We start from the raw sequence: 18793 nt of genomic DNA on the forward strand, positions 1-18793 counted from the left end.
CTAGACCAGTTTCCCATATAATGTTAGCCTTGGAGACCCTGCAAGCTCTGGCATTTCAGGCTCTACAGCCTGCACCTGCCTCCTTGATGTAGGTCAGTTTTCTGGCAATGGAAGGGAAGACTCCACAGTCACCTAGGACCAGTAGCCAAGACCCTCTGTGTGGTCTAGAGGGGAGGAGACTAGCAGCACCAGGCCAGAGAACAGGTCCAAGGCCACACAATGGAGCCTCTCAGCTGCTCTGGAACAACCTGGATCCTGATCCCCAGGCAGGCTGCAGGGGCTGGACATAGCAGGAAAGGTAAGAGGTAAGAATCTTGGGAGGAGGGCTGACTGCTCCACCACTGCCCTCACTGCACTCCATTAGCACCTTCACTTTGTGCTCCATGTTCCCATCCTTGTCTGCAGTAGGGAAGGAAGCTGGAAGAAGGATACGTCCTAATTTTTGTTAAGGAACAGAGGAATAGGCTGGGAACTCAGGCAGGGACTCATTCCTAACCCTTCCACTCCAATCCTCTTCACTCACATTTCTCCAGCCTCTGCCCAAGACAGTCAGGGAGACTTACCGTACTCACAGACTCACAAGATACATCACAAGTATACCTTAGCACACACATAGTCATTCATCAATATTCACCCCTAAGCACATTCTCCTGCACACACTGATGCATATCCATACCCTCTCACACACAAGCATAAACACAGTCACAGACCCCAAACACCCAGAAGGCACACATCTATGGGCTGTAATACCTGCAGCCGTCATGACAAAGTGAAAAGCTACAAACTTAACCCTTAAAACACCAAAGTTCTTTTTTCTTTTTTTTTTCTTTTTTTTTTTTTTACTTCAAATATGGTGATAGTCAATCGTTATATCTTTCTTTGGTTTCTCAACTACCAAGTTAGATTGCTTGTAATGATGCCAGGCAGAAGTTCACTGCTTGTACCTCCAGGACAACGCCCAGCACACAGTAGGTGCTCACTAAATATTTAAGGAAGGAAAGAAGGAGCCAGACAGGAAAAAGATCTCCAGAGTTGGGGGCAAATGAACTCGCCTGTGTTTGAGCATTATCAGGTAACTCCTCAAACAGGAAAACTGTTCTTGGTCACACACTGAGCCCTGACGCTGGCCTTACACATTTTAGATGGTCAGCAGATGGACCAAGGTGAGGGGTGCTCAGATCAGGGGCCGGAGAGGTCGCGTGGCTCATCGGAATCCGGAACTCGCTTCGTAGTTTGTCTGCCCTCGCATTGCAAGACCCATGGGCTTCCAAACAGACACTAGGAACGATCCTCAGTCCTTGCAGATCTTCGATCTGCGATCCTCCTGCCTGCCTTCGGGCTCTGCAAACCATAGCTGACTGGGGCAGCCGGCACCCAGTGAACTGGGGCCAAACTGGCCTTAGGATACATATCCTCATACCGTTCGGGTCCAGGGCTCATCTTCCCAGCTGCACAAACTATCTGCTGTGTGACCCCCGCCAGGTAGGTTCCACTCCAAAGCGGAAAGTAGAGCCGTGCTGTCCTCAGAACCCCCAAGCTCCTGCAGTCTGGGTCAAAGGCTAATTCACGCAATAGCCTCACTTAGTTGCCCTCTTTGACTATGATGACTGTTGAGGAGGCGAGACCTATCTCAAAAAGATGTACAGGCAACTCAAAGTTGAGACAGGAACCCAAAAGGCCCAGAAGGGGCGTCGGGGAAGGAAGGTTTGGGCCGGGGTGGGGGTGGGGAGGTGGACTCCTCACACTCAACCCGAACCCAGCACATTTGCATCTGAACGGGATGGGGCATCTAAGCCCAGGAGTCCGAACTCCACAGACACCTGCTGGGGGAGGGGGCGCGAATCGAGGGTCCTCTGTAAGCACCGGTGAGTTAATGTGAACAATAAAGTCCACTCCTGTACCCTCAGCGCTTACCCCACCCTCCGCCACCACACACACACCGGCAGTGTCTACACAGATAACTCGAAATGCACTTTTCAGGTCTGCAGTGATTTTTAGGAATCGAAAGGACAGATTTGAATTTTTTGTTCCCCCAATGATTCGCCCTTTCCAGAACTAAGATCCATGCAACTGCAATTCCAAAGATCCTTCTGCCTGCGTAGACAGAAATGCCCCAGAGATGAAAGCAGCCTGAGGCAACTTTCCAACACCTGGAGAAGTGAGCACAGATCTCCAATGCCCGGGCTTCCCGTGGTGAAACGCGCGGAATCCCTGTAGCGGCATCGGAGCGCATCCTTCCCAGCCGAGCGCACTTGCGGGGTCTGATGAAAACCCCTCGGAAGCCGCGTATCTCTTAAATAACCGAGCAGGCAGTGGAGTGGCAGTAAAGCCTGGGACTCGGTTACCCACTCCGAGACGACGAAATTTCGGCGAGGAGGCTGGCGTGCCGGGAGGAAGGCACCGGGCAGAGACCCCTGCTGCGGGAGAAATGCAAAGTCGCGGACAGCGAGCGACTTCCGCTCAGAGTCCGCGTGGAGCGAAAAGACAGCGCTCCGCAGGGACCCAGGACTCGAGGCTGAGAGCAGAGGGAGGGCCAGAAACAACCCAGAAGGTGACGGGTGCGGAGTGCAGTACCCGGGAGCTGCGGAGGAAACCGCCTTCCTTCCCCACCAGTCCAGCAGTCCGAAGCCTCCAGGCCTCCGGAGCGGCCGCAGCCTCGAGCGGCAGCTCTAGCTCCGCTACGGAAGGAGGCGGTGCCCGCTCCGCCCAGCGCCGCGCCGCGCCCACTAGCCCGCGGAAAAATCCGTTCCCGAAACTAGAGCTGGAAACCTCAGTCCTGTCTACAGGTTCTCTGCTGGTACGTGTCTGCGCCGACCTTAAAGAACAGAGTAATTCCGCTCCAAAAAACCCAATCAACATTTGTTTTGCTCACAAATGCTTTAGGAGGATGAGTTATCCTGCCCGACCGCTGCCCATCTTTAGTTTTCTTTCAACGTTTCTCCAGAGCGCCAAACCTCAGAGCGTCAGCCCCAGAGACAAATGTGGGCTGGATGTCATCGTCCTGGTTGGCCCTCCTGAACGCCTCCCCAGGCCCCAGCCTAGACAACCTTTTGAAGCACGTATCAGAATTAAGTTAGGCGCAAACCCAAACTCGCCCCGCTTTTCTTTGGCTTGATGCATAGGGTTCGAAATAAACTCCGAATTCGGTCCGTAAAGACTCTAGGCGAGCTGCCTCCTCCCAACTTCTCCTAAGCACGAAACCTTACGAGGCACGCTCCACACACAAAATCTTTTCTCCCTTTCTCTTACAGGGTCCTTCGTTTAAACAGCGTCGGCGCCTTTATTCGCCTGACCCTGTGCGCAGGAAAACCCGCCTGGTCGGTCATTGTCTGGTCCGCGACTGCCCCCGCCCCCGCCCCAATCAGTGTCACAAAACGCCCCTTTCAACAGATTCCAAACCCTCTTCACCCGGGCTCACCGAGCCTTCAACTTCATTAAGTGCGCGCTGCGGCGGCGCTGGAGGAGGCGAAGTTTAAATAAACCGGAGCGGAGAGGGAGGAGGGGTGGGCCTGGGGAGGGTTGCTAGTTGAAGGTGGGAGAAAGAAGTGTTTTTGAAAAGGGGAAAAAAGTCATCAGGGAAAAAGCGCTTTGTAACCACGAAGACGCGCCCGCTGTGGCGAGAACAAATTGGATATGGAGGGGAAGTGTCCGCCCCCACCTCAACTCCGGCTCCTGGGTGGTCCGAGGAGCCCCAGGAGAAAGAAAGAAAGATGGGGAGGAATAAGCGGTGAAAAGAATTAACCGCTTTAATTGGGCTGCAAGAGAGAAGTGCGGAGAGCCTCACCGATGTGCTTCGATCACCCAAACCAAATACCTTTCAATAAAATAAAATGTCTGCTCTTAGCGGCGGCTGAAAAACGTACGTCAAAGTTTCAGAATCAAGGCTGTTTTTCACAGCCCTAGAAAGTAAATCTACAAGATGAGGGAAATTCGCCCGGAAAGACCCCCTCCCCTTCCTTGTGGCCTCGGGCCTCCCGGCGCTGGATGAAAAGGAATGAAATTGAACGAAATTGAACGAAATGAAGTGAAATTGACCAGTGAAATTCGCCAATTTTCTTTCCCTTTAAACTGCCCGCTCTCAGCAGCACTCTCTGAACCCCAGGCCGATTTCCTACCTTCTTTTTTTTCTCACCTTAGAGAGATGAAGGTATGCCCTGAATATTTTCTTATTATTGTCACTGATTGTTGGGGCCTGCAGGGCAGCAGAACCTCAGTTGCCTCCACCCAAGCACAGACGGAACCTACAGGAGCCCCTCCAGATGGGATAGCCTGTTTCTCCTCTCAGGATGCCTAGTGAATCTCCTTAAACTGAACACCCACCCTATGCACCCATAGTTTGGGAGGAGTCACCCATTAGACCCTTCCAGTCAGGAGGAATTAAAAAACATCCAGGAGGATTCTACCATACAAATCCTAAAACTCTCTCATCCTTTGCCTTGAAGTCCAGATCCCAAATGGGCCCTTCCCAGCTCCTAACAGGTTCCCCACAAAGACAACCTAAAGGAGCCCCAAACTCTAAATACCCTCCCTTCTTCTCTGCCTTCAGCATCTGGAGCCTTGGGAGCTCCCGCAGCAATTCCCTTTCTGAGGCCAGTTAGGCATCAGTGGCTTCTCTCTGACTCCTGATCCTCAGACCACAATCTTCTCTGGCTCAGGTCTACCCTTCTTGGCCCACTGAGAAACTGGGGTCTGAGTCATGGGTCTGGGGCTCCAAGATCCCTAGAAGCCCCTATAAGGGTACATCTTGCTCTTGTTCCCCAGTCCTCTTTTTTCTACCTTTTCCTGATATGGATTCTCCAACACACATTGACACCAAGCAATATGCTCAGATAAATTCACACACACACAAACATACACACACACACACATACACACACACACACACACACACACACAGAGAAGGGTCTGCTGCTTCTCCTATAAATAGCAGTTGTGGAAGTATCTCATCCAACTATCCACCATCAGACATAATTCTGGCTGACTTAATTTTCTCCTCTAAAGAGGAAAAACCAATTAATAAATCTTTTACGTAAACCTCCAATCTAATATCTGGGAGTGACATATTCATGGTAAATGAGATCACATAGCTACAAAGTGCTTTACTGGCAGCACATACACACACACACACACGCTCACTTGTGTGGGTGCATGTTCCTTCAGTCATAGTCACCCTTCCTCAAGTGAAAAGAAACAAAATTAAACTCAGAGAAATTTAAGTAGACGAAGCAACCAGCCAGAGACCTTCATCCCAGTATCAGCAGATGTTTCTCCCTTTATACCATCCAACCTAACCTTACTTTGCCTGGGCCATTTGATAAAATGGTGGGAAGGTGGCCCACTCCGTTTGACCTCCCTCCACTTCTACAGTCTCTCAACAAGGAGAGGGTTGCCTTGCCTCTGGCAGAGGGACTGCGTGTACTCTTTGCACCTTGAGCCTCATCTCTTCTCCACTGGTGAAGGCGATGAGAGACTTGGGAACCCCAAACAACCCTTCCCCAGCTCTGGTGTGTTCTTCCCACCCTAATCCTGACTTTGACACCCTTTCTACAGTAGTCTCAGTTCTCCACCTCCTCCTTCTTTTCTACTATTGCCAGCTGCAGGGATCCTAGCTGAAGAGGCCTGTGTGGCTCATCTCTCTCAAGTTCCCTGCATCTGGGTCTCTGACCCTGTCTTCTTCCTTCTCTGTCTGTCACTTCATCTCCCAACCCTTGCCCTCAACATGTGTCTGTTTTCTGTGAAGGCTACACTGCCTCTTCTTGCACCTCTGTTTCTCCTCTCCTATAATCTCACTGGAATAGACAGAGAAAAGAGCTAAGCAATCATCTCTGCTTCACCCAAAGATCACCTCTCACTCAACACACTGGCAAGTCTGGCCACTGGGAGTCCTGGGCATAAGCAGAGAGCTGGGAGACTCAATGGGTTTATGGAAGACTCCAACCAGACCAATGGATTTGCTCTCAGGCAGTAGCTTCCAGCTATGAGTCTGGCTCAAGGGATGGAAGTTTTACCTTGAGTGTTACCCCACTGACTCTTTCATTCAGCTCATAGTGCCCCTCTAACCCTCTTGGGCTGGAGGAAAGAAAGGTTTCACAGTCCCCAGTCCAAGCCTTTTACTCTGTTACATGTGTTGGGGGGTGGCGGGGGGAGAGGGGATTCCAGACAAGGCCCTAAAGCGGCCAGGGAGAAACCTCTCTCCTCTCAGAGACAAAAAGACAGCGACTGAGAATCACAAACACACACAAAGACATGTTCACCAACATACATAGAAATAAAAATGCAGATATTCTGAAATACAATTCACACACACACACAAAGGCAAAAAGCAAGGAGCTGTGCTGACCCAAACACAAAAACGAATCATAAGTTCCATAAAAGCCCTTCACTCAGAAACAGAGGCATACAGAGTACACATCACCAGATATATTCACCTTAAATTGTACTTAGTGGGTAGAGTGTTCATGAACCCTTAGCACCCAGATCTACCCAGGCCGTGCCAACATCCAAACTAGAAGGACATGAGAATGCTCAGGTGCATTGGAAACACCCCAGGCAAAACTCCAGGCAAAAACCTTCTTAGGACTAGAACGAAAATGAAAGTGCTGGAGAGGCCACAGGCTTCCCAGAGATTCGGCCTTATTAACAGCTGAAGGCCAAGACCAAAGTGCCCCTTGCATCCTCTAAGCTCAAACCCCTCTCTGCCTGCTTGGGCTGCCCAGGGGCCTTTCCTCACTCCCCCTCTGCTGGGGAGCTAAGCTTTTCTGGGAGAGCCCCATCAGGGGCAAGGGAGTGCAGGCAAGCAGACAGAGCTGGTGACTGCTGAAGTTCACATACATTTATTCAATTGACACCAATGGGGAATAGGGGGTAGACAGATTTTTCTTTTCTTCCACACAGACCATCAGACGATTTCACAGAGTTTCCCCACAGTGGAGAAGTTTAAATCAATGCACACCCAGTGGACAGAGAACGCCGACAGCAGCCCGCTGTACAGATATTTACACAAAATTATAGGACCCCCTGCCACAGGGTGTGCCCTTGCCCACTCCACCCCCACCTCTCCAGTCCCTGGCCCAGACCCTTCTCTTCCACCCAATCTCATTGCCTTTAGCCACAATAAATATTACAAGGTCTGGGACAGGGTGGAACACTGACAGGGTTGCTGGCCGGAGATGGCTGGACCCAGCCAGCCAAGAGAAAGGAAATAAATTCCTTTAAAAGCACCCAAACACAAAAGAGAAAGGATTTTCCTCAGTGGAGTGGGATCCAGGGTTTCTGCAGGGAATATAAACACCCCCTGCTTCACCTCTCCGTTCAGCTCCGCCTGCGTAGACACTGGTTTAGGCTTCAAAGGAAACGAACTTCCTTGGAGAACAGCAAAAAAAAAAAAAAAAAAAAAGGTTGAATTTTTCTTTTAAGCACAAAGCAGATAATAGATGTCTTTAAATTATAATATTGGACAAGCAGGGTCTCAACGTTGGGGAAGAAGTGAGAGGGGAAAGGCAGAAAGGGAGACCCTCTGTTGGTGTTTCTGGCGGGATCCGTGGAGCCTGGCCGGGCATCTCTCCCGGAATGTGTTCGCCGACAGGCGCAGAGGCAGGGAAAAAACGAAGCCCCCACCCCCCTGCTTTTATTTCTCAAATTGTAAAGGATCTTGGCCTGCGACTTCTTCGCGTAGCCCCGGGCCTGTCGCCCTGAGCGATAGAGCCCGCTTAGTCCCAACTATCTGCGAGATTCTGTGCGTGGAGCCTGAAGTGCCGTGTCACGCGTGCCGGCCCAAGGTCTGGAGACTTCATAAATAGACTCCCTGAGTTCCTCTGGGACCGCAAGAGCTCCCGGGAGAGGCTGAGGAGTGCGGACCTAACCGGCCCTGGGCCTGCTGCGGTCAGAAGTGGCAGCCACTAAGGCCGGCGACTTTGCTGGCAAACGGGGACCCTGAGGACAGCAGCGCGTCCCCGGGATGCGAGAGACGAATGTGGCCAGCAACGGGAGCCAGGGCCGGAGCAGTCAGCATGGCCAAGACCTGGGCTTGGCCCCCAGGACCCGCGGCTGCAGCGAATGGCGGTCCTGGAGAGCCCTCGCTGGCGCCCGGGGGTGCTGCCCCGCCGCCACCGTGGCCCATGATGTGGTCTATAGAGAAGGAAGGCCTCTGCCCTGCCCCGGCGCCCCCGCCGCCTGCACCACCGCCCGCGTCCGTCTTGAGGCCCTGGCGCAGAAGTGCGGTGGGCAGACCCGCCGCGGTGCCGGCTGCGGGAGGGCTCAGGGACGCCGGGTAGAAGGCTTTGGCGCAGCCCAGCTCCGCGCCCAGGAAGGCGGGCAGGCCTGCGGGGCCCGGGCCCGAGCCTGAGGCAGGCGCAGGAGCTGGGGCCGATCCCGCGCCTGCGAACACCGAGGCCGTCGGAGGTCCGGGTGGAGGCGCGGCGGCGCGGCCTGGGGGTACCGACAGCTGGCAAGGAGCGGCGGCGGCTGCCGCGGCGAAAGCGAAGGCGTGCGGGTGCGGGTGCGGGTGCGGGGCCGGCCCCGGCGGGGGTGCGCCGTAGGCCGGGAGAGCCAGCCCGTAGCCGTAGCCGTAGGCGCCGTAGGCAGCGAAGCCGGGCAGGAAAGCGCCGGGGTCCCCGGCCGCCGCGGCCCCGCCACGCAGCAGCAGCTCCGGGTGAGGGTGCGGGTGTGGGTGCGGCGGCGGCAGGGGCTGCCGCTTGAAGCGCTTACGGCGCCGCAGGAAGCTGCCGTTGTCGAACATGTCGGCCGACTCCGGGTCCAGCGTCCAGTAGTTGCCCTTGCCCGGGTTGCCCGGCTCGCGGGGGATCTTGACGAAGCAGTCGTTGAGAGAGAGGTTGTGGCGGATGCTGTTCTGCCAGGCGGGGAACTTCTCCCGGTAGTAGGGGAAGCGGCCGCTGATGAACTCGCAGATCTCGCTCAACGTCAGCCGCTTCTTGGGGCTCTGCAGGATGGCCATGGTGATGAGCGCTATGTACGAGTAGGGCGGCTTCACCAGCGGGCTCCGCGTCGCCGCGCCCCCCGACGGCGGTCCCGGCCCGGGCCCCGCTGCGCCGCGGGCCGCCGCCGCGCCTGGCCCCGGGCTCCCCGCTGCGGCCGCCGCCCCCCGGGGCGCCAGAGCGCGGGGCTCGCCGTCCGAGCAGCCACCCGACTCCTCCTCGTCCTCGGCTACGTCTGCCTCGGCTTCCTCCGGGGGAGGCTCGTGGCCGTGGGGGAGCACGTCCCGGGGGGCGCGGGGCCCGGAGCGAGCTGGGAGCTCCCCCCCGCCGCTGCCGCCGCCCACCACGTCTATGTCTGCGTCGGCCTCGGACAGCGCGGCCGGGGAGCTCTCGGAGGACATGATCTCGCAGCAGCAGCTGCCCAGGGTCATGGTGCCGCTGCCGCCGCCGCCGCCACCACTCTCCGGCTCCGCTCCGGCAGCGGCTGGGGCTCGGCCGCGCTGCCTCTGGGGCGAGTGCGTTTTGCGCGCGGGCGGGGAGGGGGCGGGGGACTGAGGCAGGCAGGGAGGGGTGTCCCCCGGCTCCGCAGCGCCTCCTGGCGGCCAAGCTCAGCCGCGCTCACCTTCCAGGGCGCGCCCCGCCGGCGGCCCCCGCCACTACCCTGGGAATCCAAGCTGGGACCCGCCGCTATGGCGCTGCGGAAGGAGCTGAGGCTTTCCCTTACCTGGGCGGGCCTCAGCCCCTAGTCCCCTCGGGGCGGCAGTGGTTGGTGGTGGGGGATTGTCCCTCCCGCCTAGCGGCTGCCTAAGGCGGAAGAGCCGCGGGCTAGGGCGGAGCTCCCTGGGCGGGGTGGGGCGAGGAGGCAGGGGCGGGCGTAGCGCCTCCGCTGAGGGACCCGGCGGGAACAAACCGCCGCCGCGGCGGGAGCTGGGCTCGAGTGGCCGGAGGCGGGCCCTTGTCTTCGCCGCCGCTCCTGCACCGTGTGCTCCCTGAAGCCGCCGCCTTCAGAACGCTCAGCCCCTGGATGTTAAGGCTCACTCGGGCGCCAGCCGCAGCCAGGGAAGTAGCGGCGGTCCCCACCCGTCCTCTCCCCAAGGCGGCGCCCGGGCCACCGGGGCCGAAGCGCAGTGGGAGCGCGAGCCTGAGACGCCGGGACCCACGCCGCCCCGCCGGGACCCACGCCGCCCCAGCGCGGCCCGCCGGCGCCCACCCGAGCCCGCACGGCTTCCAGCCCGAGGGGAGACGCATTCGAGTGATCACCAGGAGCGAACTTGGCGCCCGCAGCCTTGGGCCTGGGAGAGGTGAGATTGCGGCGGCGCCCTCTCCTCCCTCCGCGGTCGGGCCCGCCACCCCTCTCCGCGCGGGGAGGCCAGGCAGAGCGCCGGCCGCTGTGGCCGCGTTCCCGGGGCGCGGGCCGGTCTACTGCTCCGAGTTGGCCTGTTCTCCGACCCTCTCGGTCTCGGCATCCGTTTGTCTCAGTCTCTGTGACTATCTCACTCTCCGTGAGTCTCTGTGGAAACGGCATTTGTCTGGGTGTCTGTTCATGGATCTGGGAATCCGCTTAATTTCTCCCTCCCCTCTCCCTGGCCCCAGTTGCCCTGAGGACTGGACATCCCCCACCTTCCTGGCTCCCAGGGTTCTGGGCCCCACCGACAGGCGGCAGGACCTCCTCCGCCCCCTGCCCGACACCCTCTCAGTGAACCCTGACCTCGACCAAGTGTTGCCTTCATCTCTCAAAAGTCTTGTGCAGCTAAGGTTGGCCCTGTGCCTTGTTTCTCGCTAGCCGGGTTCTTGTCCATCCTATTAGACCCCTTTCTCCCCCGGCCTCCCTCCAGGACCCAGAAACAAGAAGCTTCAACACAGAGTGGGCCCATTTCAGCCTCTGGGGCACGGAAGGGGAGATGGGCGCTGGACGTGAGCAAGAACTGAGCGGATGCCTGGGCTGCTGCCCCGACAGCGCCGCACAGTGGCCAAAGCTTGGGCGTGAGAGGCCGGAATCCCAGCTGCCTCCGCTGTCGCAAGGCTGTGTGACCCTAATTAGGTGACTTCCCCGCTTCGGAGCCTCAGTTTCCTGTCTGCATAGTAGTTAAGAGCAGCGACCTTAAGTCAGGCTCCTGAGGTTCCAATCCTGCCTTCACTACTTACCCTGTCTGTCACCTTGGGCAAGGTTCTTTGCGCTTTGTTTCTGCCTTTGTAAAAATGAGGCTAGTAACACCTACCTCAGAACTGATGTATAAGTGTAGCCATATTCTAGGCCATTTAGGAAAGGGTGCTGAGAACACTTTGCAGTTTCATCTAACAGCAGCCTCCAATCTACGGGATAGCCTGGTGTTAATCCAACTCTCCCATTCCACAGATGGAGCTACAGAGGCCCAGGATAGGGAGAAAGAACTCACCCAGGCTCCTGCAAAGAGATAGAACAGAGTCAGGTTGCAACCCTTTTCACAGAATCCTCAAAATAGAGTTCTTCATCCCCCCAAGGTAAGGGCAGAAAAAAATGGAAGGCAGGTCTGACTACTCATGTCCTTTGAGAGGAAGTCACCTGGGCCCTCTCTGGGACCTCTGACCAAGGGGATCCATTTAATGTGCTGTTCCAGCATAAACTGTCATTGGAAGAAAGAGAAATCTCGTCCTCAAACCATGGACAGCAAATTGGACAGGGACTAGTAGCCCTGGAATTGGAATTTCCTGGGTGACAGACTGTCCGGGGAAAAAGGTCTTGGAGAGAAGCTTCTTGCGTGAGTCTAAGTAAACTCACATACCTAGGGTTGCTAGATTTAGCAGATTTATTTTATCTGGCAACCCTACACATACCTCAAGCTTGCTCTTGACTACATGGATATCTCTCACACTCCCAGAACCCCACTCACAGATACCCCACACCATGGACCACACACCAACTCCAACCCAGCTTAGCTCTGCTAGTATCTAAATAAGTGGAGAGAAAAAGTGTTGGCGTCATCCTACTCCATTTCACCTTCTGAATGTCCTGAATGTCCTCATTTCTTTTTTTTCCTTTTTCTTTTTCTGTCTTTTTTTTTTTTTTTTTTTTTTTTTTTTTACAGTTTCGCTCTTGTTGCCCCTGCTGGAGTAAAATGGCGTGATCTCAGCAGCTCACCACAACCTCAGCCTCCCAGGTTCAAATGATTCTCCTGCCTCAGCCTCCCAAATAGCTGGGATTATAGGCATGCACCACCATGCCCGGCTAATTTTGTGTTTTTAGTAGAGAGGAGGTTTCTCCATGTTGATCAGGCTGGTTTCAAACTTCCTACCTCAGGTGATCCACCCGCCTCGGCCTCCCAAAGTGCTGGGACTACAGGCATGAGCCACCCTGCCCGGCCTGAATGTCCTCGTCTCTAAAACAGCAAATGGGAACCAGTAGCTTCCTTCCTTGCCAGCACTCCCCTGGCTCCCCAGGCTCCGATCAGGGTAAGACTAGCCAGGGTATTTGCTGCCCAAATTTCCTACTTCAGACAAGAAGTTCTACCAAGCAGCTACAGCAGCCAGCCCTTGCCTCTGCCTGGCCTTGCTGCACATTCACTGCTACTGGAGACCTACACTGGGGAAGGGGAGTACAGAATCCCCAGCTTCTTCTCTGCAGGGTTGGGGAGGGAGAATCCAGACCCTTCACATACATACTTTTTACAGGAGCGGAAACTGAGGTCCAGGAGATCATGTTACTTGTCAGGCTTTTGAGGGGCGCTAAGCTGGGGTGGACCTACGTGTCCGGGTTCCCAGCCCAGAACCCCTCTGTTTATCCAAATAGCTGTTTCTCTAACCGAGCTCCGCTCTGTATAAAGGGATTTCTAGTAGCCTCTCGTCCCTTCCAAGGTTCTGGGCCAGTCTGTTTTCAACAGTGTCAGGAGTAAGCGCACTGGGGGCTGGGAGAAGGGCAACCGCGGGATTCGGAATTTATTTCGTTTTCTTTGCTTCTCCCGTGACCCTTGCTTCTTTCGCCTGCCGGCTCAGCCTGTTTGGCGTCCTGCAGCAGTGCCTGCGATCCCGCGTGAGTTCGTCGCTCCCTCCGCGAAAACCTGGACCCTTTCCCGGAAGCCTTGGGCTCCAGCACCATGCCTGCTGCAGCCGCCAAAGAGCGGGAAGCCACAGGCTCTGCGGGTCTTGGTTACAGCGTCTCTGGTCGTGCTGGGCCTCCTTCAGCATCTGTTCCACCGCCCGGCCATCTCCCTCGTGCAGCCCAGAACAATTGGGAGGAAGCGTTGGCTGGCGGAGGGGGATGCCTGTTGGGCTTTTCCACTAGTTATTGTTTTTTGCGAAGAGTACGTTGCTATCAGTGGCGTCCGGGTCGTCTCTCCCTCTCTTCCTTTTGGTCCCCATAAATGAGCTGTTCTCGGCTCTGGGAATGAAAAGCCCTCCAGCGATTATGCGGATCTAATTAAGTCAATCAGGAAACTGCCGGAGAGCGGCACTGGCTTGAAGCGGAGTTTGTCCTGAGGCACAGCGGAACGAGTGCACGCGGCCCTTTTCAGCGGTTCGAGCTTGGCCAGCGCCGGGCTGCAAACGGAAGCCTGAGCTGGGCTTGGGGAACTACGCCCGCAGACTTCTCTAATTTTATTCACAAAACTGGACACCCTCAGGGAAAGCGGCAAAGCCGGCGCGAGCCTCCTTCCCACTCTGGACCTAGCTGCAGCTCCAAAGCGAGACAGCTGTCTAGCCTCAGCCGGTACATCTCCCGGCCCCTTTCTCCACCCGGATCTTCGGCTGCTCAGAAGCGATCAGCTCCCTTAGCCCAGGGGGAGGCGGGAGACTCCGGATCCTGTGACCCGCGGAGGCAGACCTCAGACATGTTCCCCATGCACAGAAATGACTGGGGCTCCAGTATGTGCACCTTCAACTCTGAAGCCCACCTGCCCACTTCAGGCGCTGGCGCGGAGATAACCACCACGCGTCTGCCGGGCAAAGTTCGAGAGTATGAATTTACATCTTCTCTTTCCACTACTCCTGGCCACCGTCCCCTCCCAGCCCCATCTGCCCCGCCCCCAACCCTGGACTATGTGGTAGGGGACTCGCTTAAGCACCCAAGTACTGCGCGGTTGTTGAGACCAAGGCGAGCTGCGGAGCCTGTGGGCCGTTGTTCGTGGGAAGAGGGTTGCGACCTCAGGAGAGACCGAAAACAGCGCCACTTGAAACCCGCTGGTCCTGAAGATCACAGAGTTCACGGAGTGATAGGGAAGGCTCCACGCTCTTGAGAGAAGAGGCGGCCAGGGGCAGTGGGGGACGCTTCCAGGTATGTGGGAAAGAGAACTTCATGTCTAAGTGCGCTCTTGTGGGTCTCTCGGCCCCCTGGGCCGAGCCTCTCTTTCTCTGTCCTCATGTGTCTGTCCTCTGGACAACAGTGGCTCTGTATGGCGGATTGCGACCCTGAGTGACGGGCGCCTGTCTTGCGTCCTGTGTCCTGTGTCCTCCCCTCCAGACCTCACGCTTGGTGTCCACAGAGTGGACCCAGGACTGCCTGGAAGGCTTATCATCCAGGCCCACGACTTCCCCCCAGAGTCTGAAGCCTTGCGACCTGGTCGGGGAGGACAAACCTGCTCGGGATCAGCAGCGAGACCCTAGTGGGGAATGAGGATGGGCGAGGGTGCGCCTGGGTTGAGGGTCTGTGACTGTAGCATGGAAAAGGAGAAGTTCATGCAGGGATCGCACTGAGGGACAGCCAAGAATACTCCAGCGGCAGCCTCCCTCCTACCAATTACACGCCGCCTGCTGGCACAGGGGCACCTCGGGAACCGGACGCCCTTCCCAGGCCCTGAATTGGGGCAGCGCAGGAGGGAGGGTGCAGAGCCATAGCGACCTATGTGTACCATAGACATGCACATGCGCTCGCCTTCACGTGTAACCCTTCTGAGTCCCAGACAGGGTAACTGGCGAGGCCGTAAGTACCCTCATGGGGGCGGAAATATTGCCGGGTCCCTGAGTCCTCTGGGCAGATACAGAGCCGCGTAAGCCTCATGGAAACAGCCAGGGAACAGTGGGAGCTCTGGCCTCGCGGTGCGGACGGTAGTGATGGATTCCTGGGGAACAGCGACCTCTGGAGGAGCCTCTCATCCACACAGAGTCAGGAACTGGAGGACTAGTTCTGAGACAAAGCACCCTTTCCTCACCCTACTCCCATTCCACCCGCTTGGAAAAGTTATCCAGAGACTTATAACCTCCGGACTCCACTCTTCGCTTATGTTTACTTTTTTTTTCCAACCTGTACCCACGCTTCAAAATCCCTGCTCCAGTCCTGCCTCTTCCAGAAAGAAGCCTTCTGGCCAGCCCAGTTCCTCTTCCCCTCTTCCTGTTCTGAGCTCATTCTCAGGCCACACTGCACAGCCAACCTGCTTCCTGCCTGCTCTTCTCCAAAAAGACTGTGAATCCACTCCACCCACGCCTTGTGTTGCATGCTGGGCATGCCGTTACCTGCCCCACCCCACCCCACCCCGCAGTGAATAAAGACTGAAGTTATTCATTCCAAAACTGGACTGTAGATTTTTCAAAGTTAATTTCACCAATGGGGAAATTGAGACCCAGAGAGAGGGATGACTTGTCCAAAATCACACAGCAAACTGGTAGCAGAGGTGGAACTAGAACCCTACACCATTTCCCAGGCCAGGGTGCTCTTCATCTCACCTGGATGGGGAGCAGGTAATTTGGGGGAGAACTCACTTTGATGGGTGAGACCTGAATTGAGGTTTCACATTGGAGCGGGGAATGCGGGAGGAAACTGAGAGAATGGTCATTGCTCCAGGATGAGGCAGGGAGGGCAATGCTGTGCTGGGAGGCCAGACCCTTCTTTCTCCCATCCTCAGCCCAGATCAAGCTACTTGGAAGGACTTCACATTTCAGGGGTTGGCTGCATTTCTTACATCAGCAAGTGGGCAGGGCTAAGGTCTGGGAACAGACTCAACTCTGGAAAATACCACCCTCCCCCATCCACCACCACCACCCAAGGGAAGGAGGAGCTGAGAAACCTCTCCTGCTCATACACTCAGAGGGCACTGCTGAAACCCCAGATCAACAGGAGGCCTTCTGGTGTTTGCAATTCAATTAGTGGAAAAGGTGGAAGTGTGATTTGCATGAGGCTCCAGTGATACCTGCTCAGTAGCCTGAGGCCTTCTCAGAGCTGCATCACTTTCTGTGTATAAGGTCCTTGTCTGGCAGCCTGGCCCCTACCTGGTTGTCCAGCCCCTACCTCCAACTACTGTTCTCTACTCACACCTGATTTCCTCTTTCTTCCCTCTTCACCTTTGCAGGTGGCTCACTTTTGCCTGGCTCACTTCTAATCCTTCCTAGTTAATTTCACACATCAAGTTTGTGAGATGCTTTCCCTGACAACACTCCTGCACTCACCTGACCGCCACCTCTGTGTTCTTGAAGCTCTTAGCTCCATCTGTTTTTGTTACTTGTTTTTCAGTTTGTAGATTTTATTACAGACCAGGAGTCTTCAACCTTTTTGGCACCAGGGACTGGTTTCATGGAAGACAGTTTTTTCCACGGACCAAGGTGGTGGTGGGCAAATTGTTTTGGGATGAAACTGTTCCACCTCATATCATCAGGCATTAATTAGATTATCATAAGGACCATGCAACAGGCAGGGCACGGTGGCTCACACCTTGTAATCCCAGCACTCTGGGAGGCTGAGGTGGGTGGATCATTTGAGGTCAGGAGTTTGAGACCAACCTGACCAACATGGTGAAATCCCGCCTCTAGTAAAAATACAAAAATTAGCCGGGCGTAGTAGCGGGTGCCTTTAGTCCCAGCTACCTGGGAGGCTGAGGCAGGAGAATTCCTTGAACCCAGGAGGCAGAGGTTGCAGTGAGCCGAGATTGTACCACTGCACTCCAGCCTGGGCAACAGAGTGAGACTCCAATCTCAAAAAAAAAATAAATAAATAAAAAATAAGGAGCACGCAACCTAGATCCCTCACATGCACAGTTCACAATAGGGTTTGTACTCCTATGAGAATCTAATGTCGCCACTGATCTGACAGGAGGCGGAGCTCAGGTGGTAATACTTGCTCACCCGCAGCTGACCTCCTGCTGTGTGGCCAGGTTCTTAACAGTTAGGTATCAGTTAGTGGCCCGGGGGTTGGGGATCCCTGCATTAGACTGTGAGCTCCTTGAGAACACGGCTCATTTTGTGTTCATCTTTATCTTTCCTCGTCTGCAAAATGGGGATAATAATTGTACCTACCTCATTGGATTGCTGTAAGGATTAAAAGAGATGATGCACATGTAAAGCACTTAGCCTACTGCCTGAAACTTTGAAAGAGCTCAATAAAGGCCGGGCGTGGTGACTCACGCCTGTAATCCCAGCACTTTGGGAAGCTGAGGCAGGCAGATCACGTGAGGTCAGGAGTTGGAAACCAGCCTGGCTAACATGATGAAACCCCATCTCTATTAAAAATACTAAAATTAGGCCGGGCGTGGTGACTCACGCCTGTAACCCCAGCCCTTTGGGAGGCCGAGGCGGGCGGATCACGAGTTCAGGAGATCAAGACTATTCCTGGCCAGCATGGTGAAACCCAGCCTCTACTAAAAATACAAAAATTAGCTGGGCGTGGTGGTGCATGCCTGTAATCCCAGATACTCGGGAGGCTGAGGCAGGAGAATAGCTTGAACCAGGGAGTCGGAGGTTGCAGTGATCCAAGATCGTGCCACCGCACTCCAGCCTGGCGACAGAGTGAGACTCCGTCTCAAAAACAAAACAAAAGACAAAAATTAGCCAGGTGCAGTGGTGGGCACCTGTAATCCCAGCTACTTGGGAGGCTGAAGCAGGAGAATTGCTTGAACCCGGGAGTGGAGGTTGCAGTGAGCCGAGATCATGCCACTGCACTCCAGCCTGGGCAACAGAGTGAGACTCTGTCTCAAAAAAAACAAAAACAAAAAAAAAGCCTCAATAAATGTTTTGCATCATCATTATTAATCACTCTACCTCCTGCCAGGCACAAAGCCTGACACACAGTAGGTGCTCAATTAATGTTGGATATGTGGATATATTAATGAAAGAAAAGAGGAAGGAAGAAAGGAACGTATGGCCTATCTCTCTGGGACTCCCTATAGAACTCTAGGGAGTTCATCAGTAAATCATCAATGGAATTCTGTATTCACTGAGAACAGAGGTTGTAGCTCAGATCATCAATAGAACTATGTGTTTGCTAAGAACAGAGGGTTGCTTCTCTCCCATCAGTCCCCATCTTTGAGGGGAGGAGAACATGTCTCCCTCTCAGACAGAGTTTATCCATGGTTTCTGGCTGTAGCAGTCATTGGATTTGTCTGTTGTTCTCTCTGCCTCAGTTTCCTCCTTTTAAAATGGTTGTGACAAATCAAACCAGCTTCCAGACTGAGCCCTGCCAAAGTCTTCCAGGGGCTCCACATTGCTTGTAAGACAAAACGCAGTCTCCCTGGCATGATGAGCTGAACATGCTTACGGTTTTTGCATGTCTCGGTCCTCTGTTGAAGGAAACCTTCCCTCCTGTGTTCCATGTGGTCCTGATGGGGCTGTCCAATTTGTCCCCCTCACAATTACTCTCCAGGAGCAGACAGGCAACCAGCTGGGTCATACATACCATTGCAAGTTCAAGGCCCAGTGATTGGTCCAGGCAGTGGTAAGTGACCTAAGTAGCCAGTCACCCCTTCTACATGATTTGACATATGGACTCTGAGATTTGGGACTATGTAGACCATGGGACTGGCACTCTGGGACTCTGGGAGGAGCGCCTCTCCTTTTGGATCAGAAGACAAGCACACAGGCTTAGCTGTCAGAAGCCATCTCCCTGCCACATGGAGAGTGTTGTTTGACACCAAAGCCCACACACAGAGGAAAACAGCCTAAAGAGAGAGAGAGACTTAAAAATAGTG

The 18793-nt window shown here is 55.0% G+C and overlaps 1 protein-coding gene across 1 annotated transcript; it reads right to left on the reverse strand.

Annotated features, from left to right (window-relative positions):
* Positions 1 to 6817: 6817 nt before the first annotated feature.
* Positions 6818 to 9544, reverse strand: FOXD2 (forkhead box D2). The gene has a single exon (XM_054496689.2). It carries the CDS (start codon positions 9362 to 9364, stop codon positions 7883 to 7885), a length of 1482 nt encoding a protein of 493 aa, XP_054352664.1. The 5' UTR covers positions 9365 to 9544; the 3' UTR covers positions 6818 to 7882.
* Positions 9545 to 18793: the final 9249 nt, after the last annotated feature.

Source organism: Pongo pygmaeus, chromosome 1 (genome assembly GCF_028885625.2).
Source record: "Pongo pygmaeus isolate AG05252 chromosome 1, NHGRI_mPonPyg2-v2.0_pri, whole genome shotgun sequence".
NCBI classification, from domain to species: Eukaryota; Metazoa; Chordata; class Mammalia; order Primates; family Hominidae; genus Pongo; species Pongo pygmaeus.

Bases quoted from the DNA above. Each gene is read 5' to 3' on its own strand.
- FOXD2 (XM_054496689.2), bottom strand. From the start codon at position 9,364: ATGACCCTGGGCAGCTGCTGCTGCGAGATCATGTCCTCCGAGAGCTCC.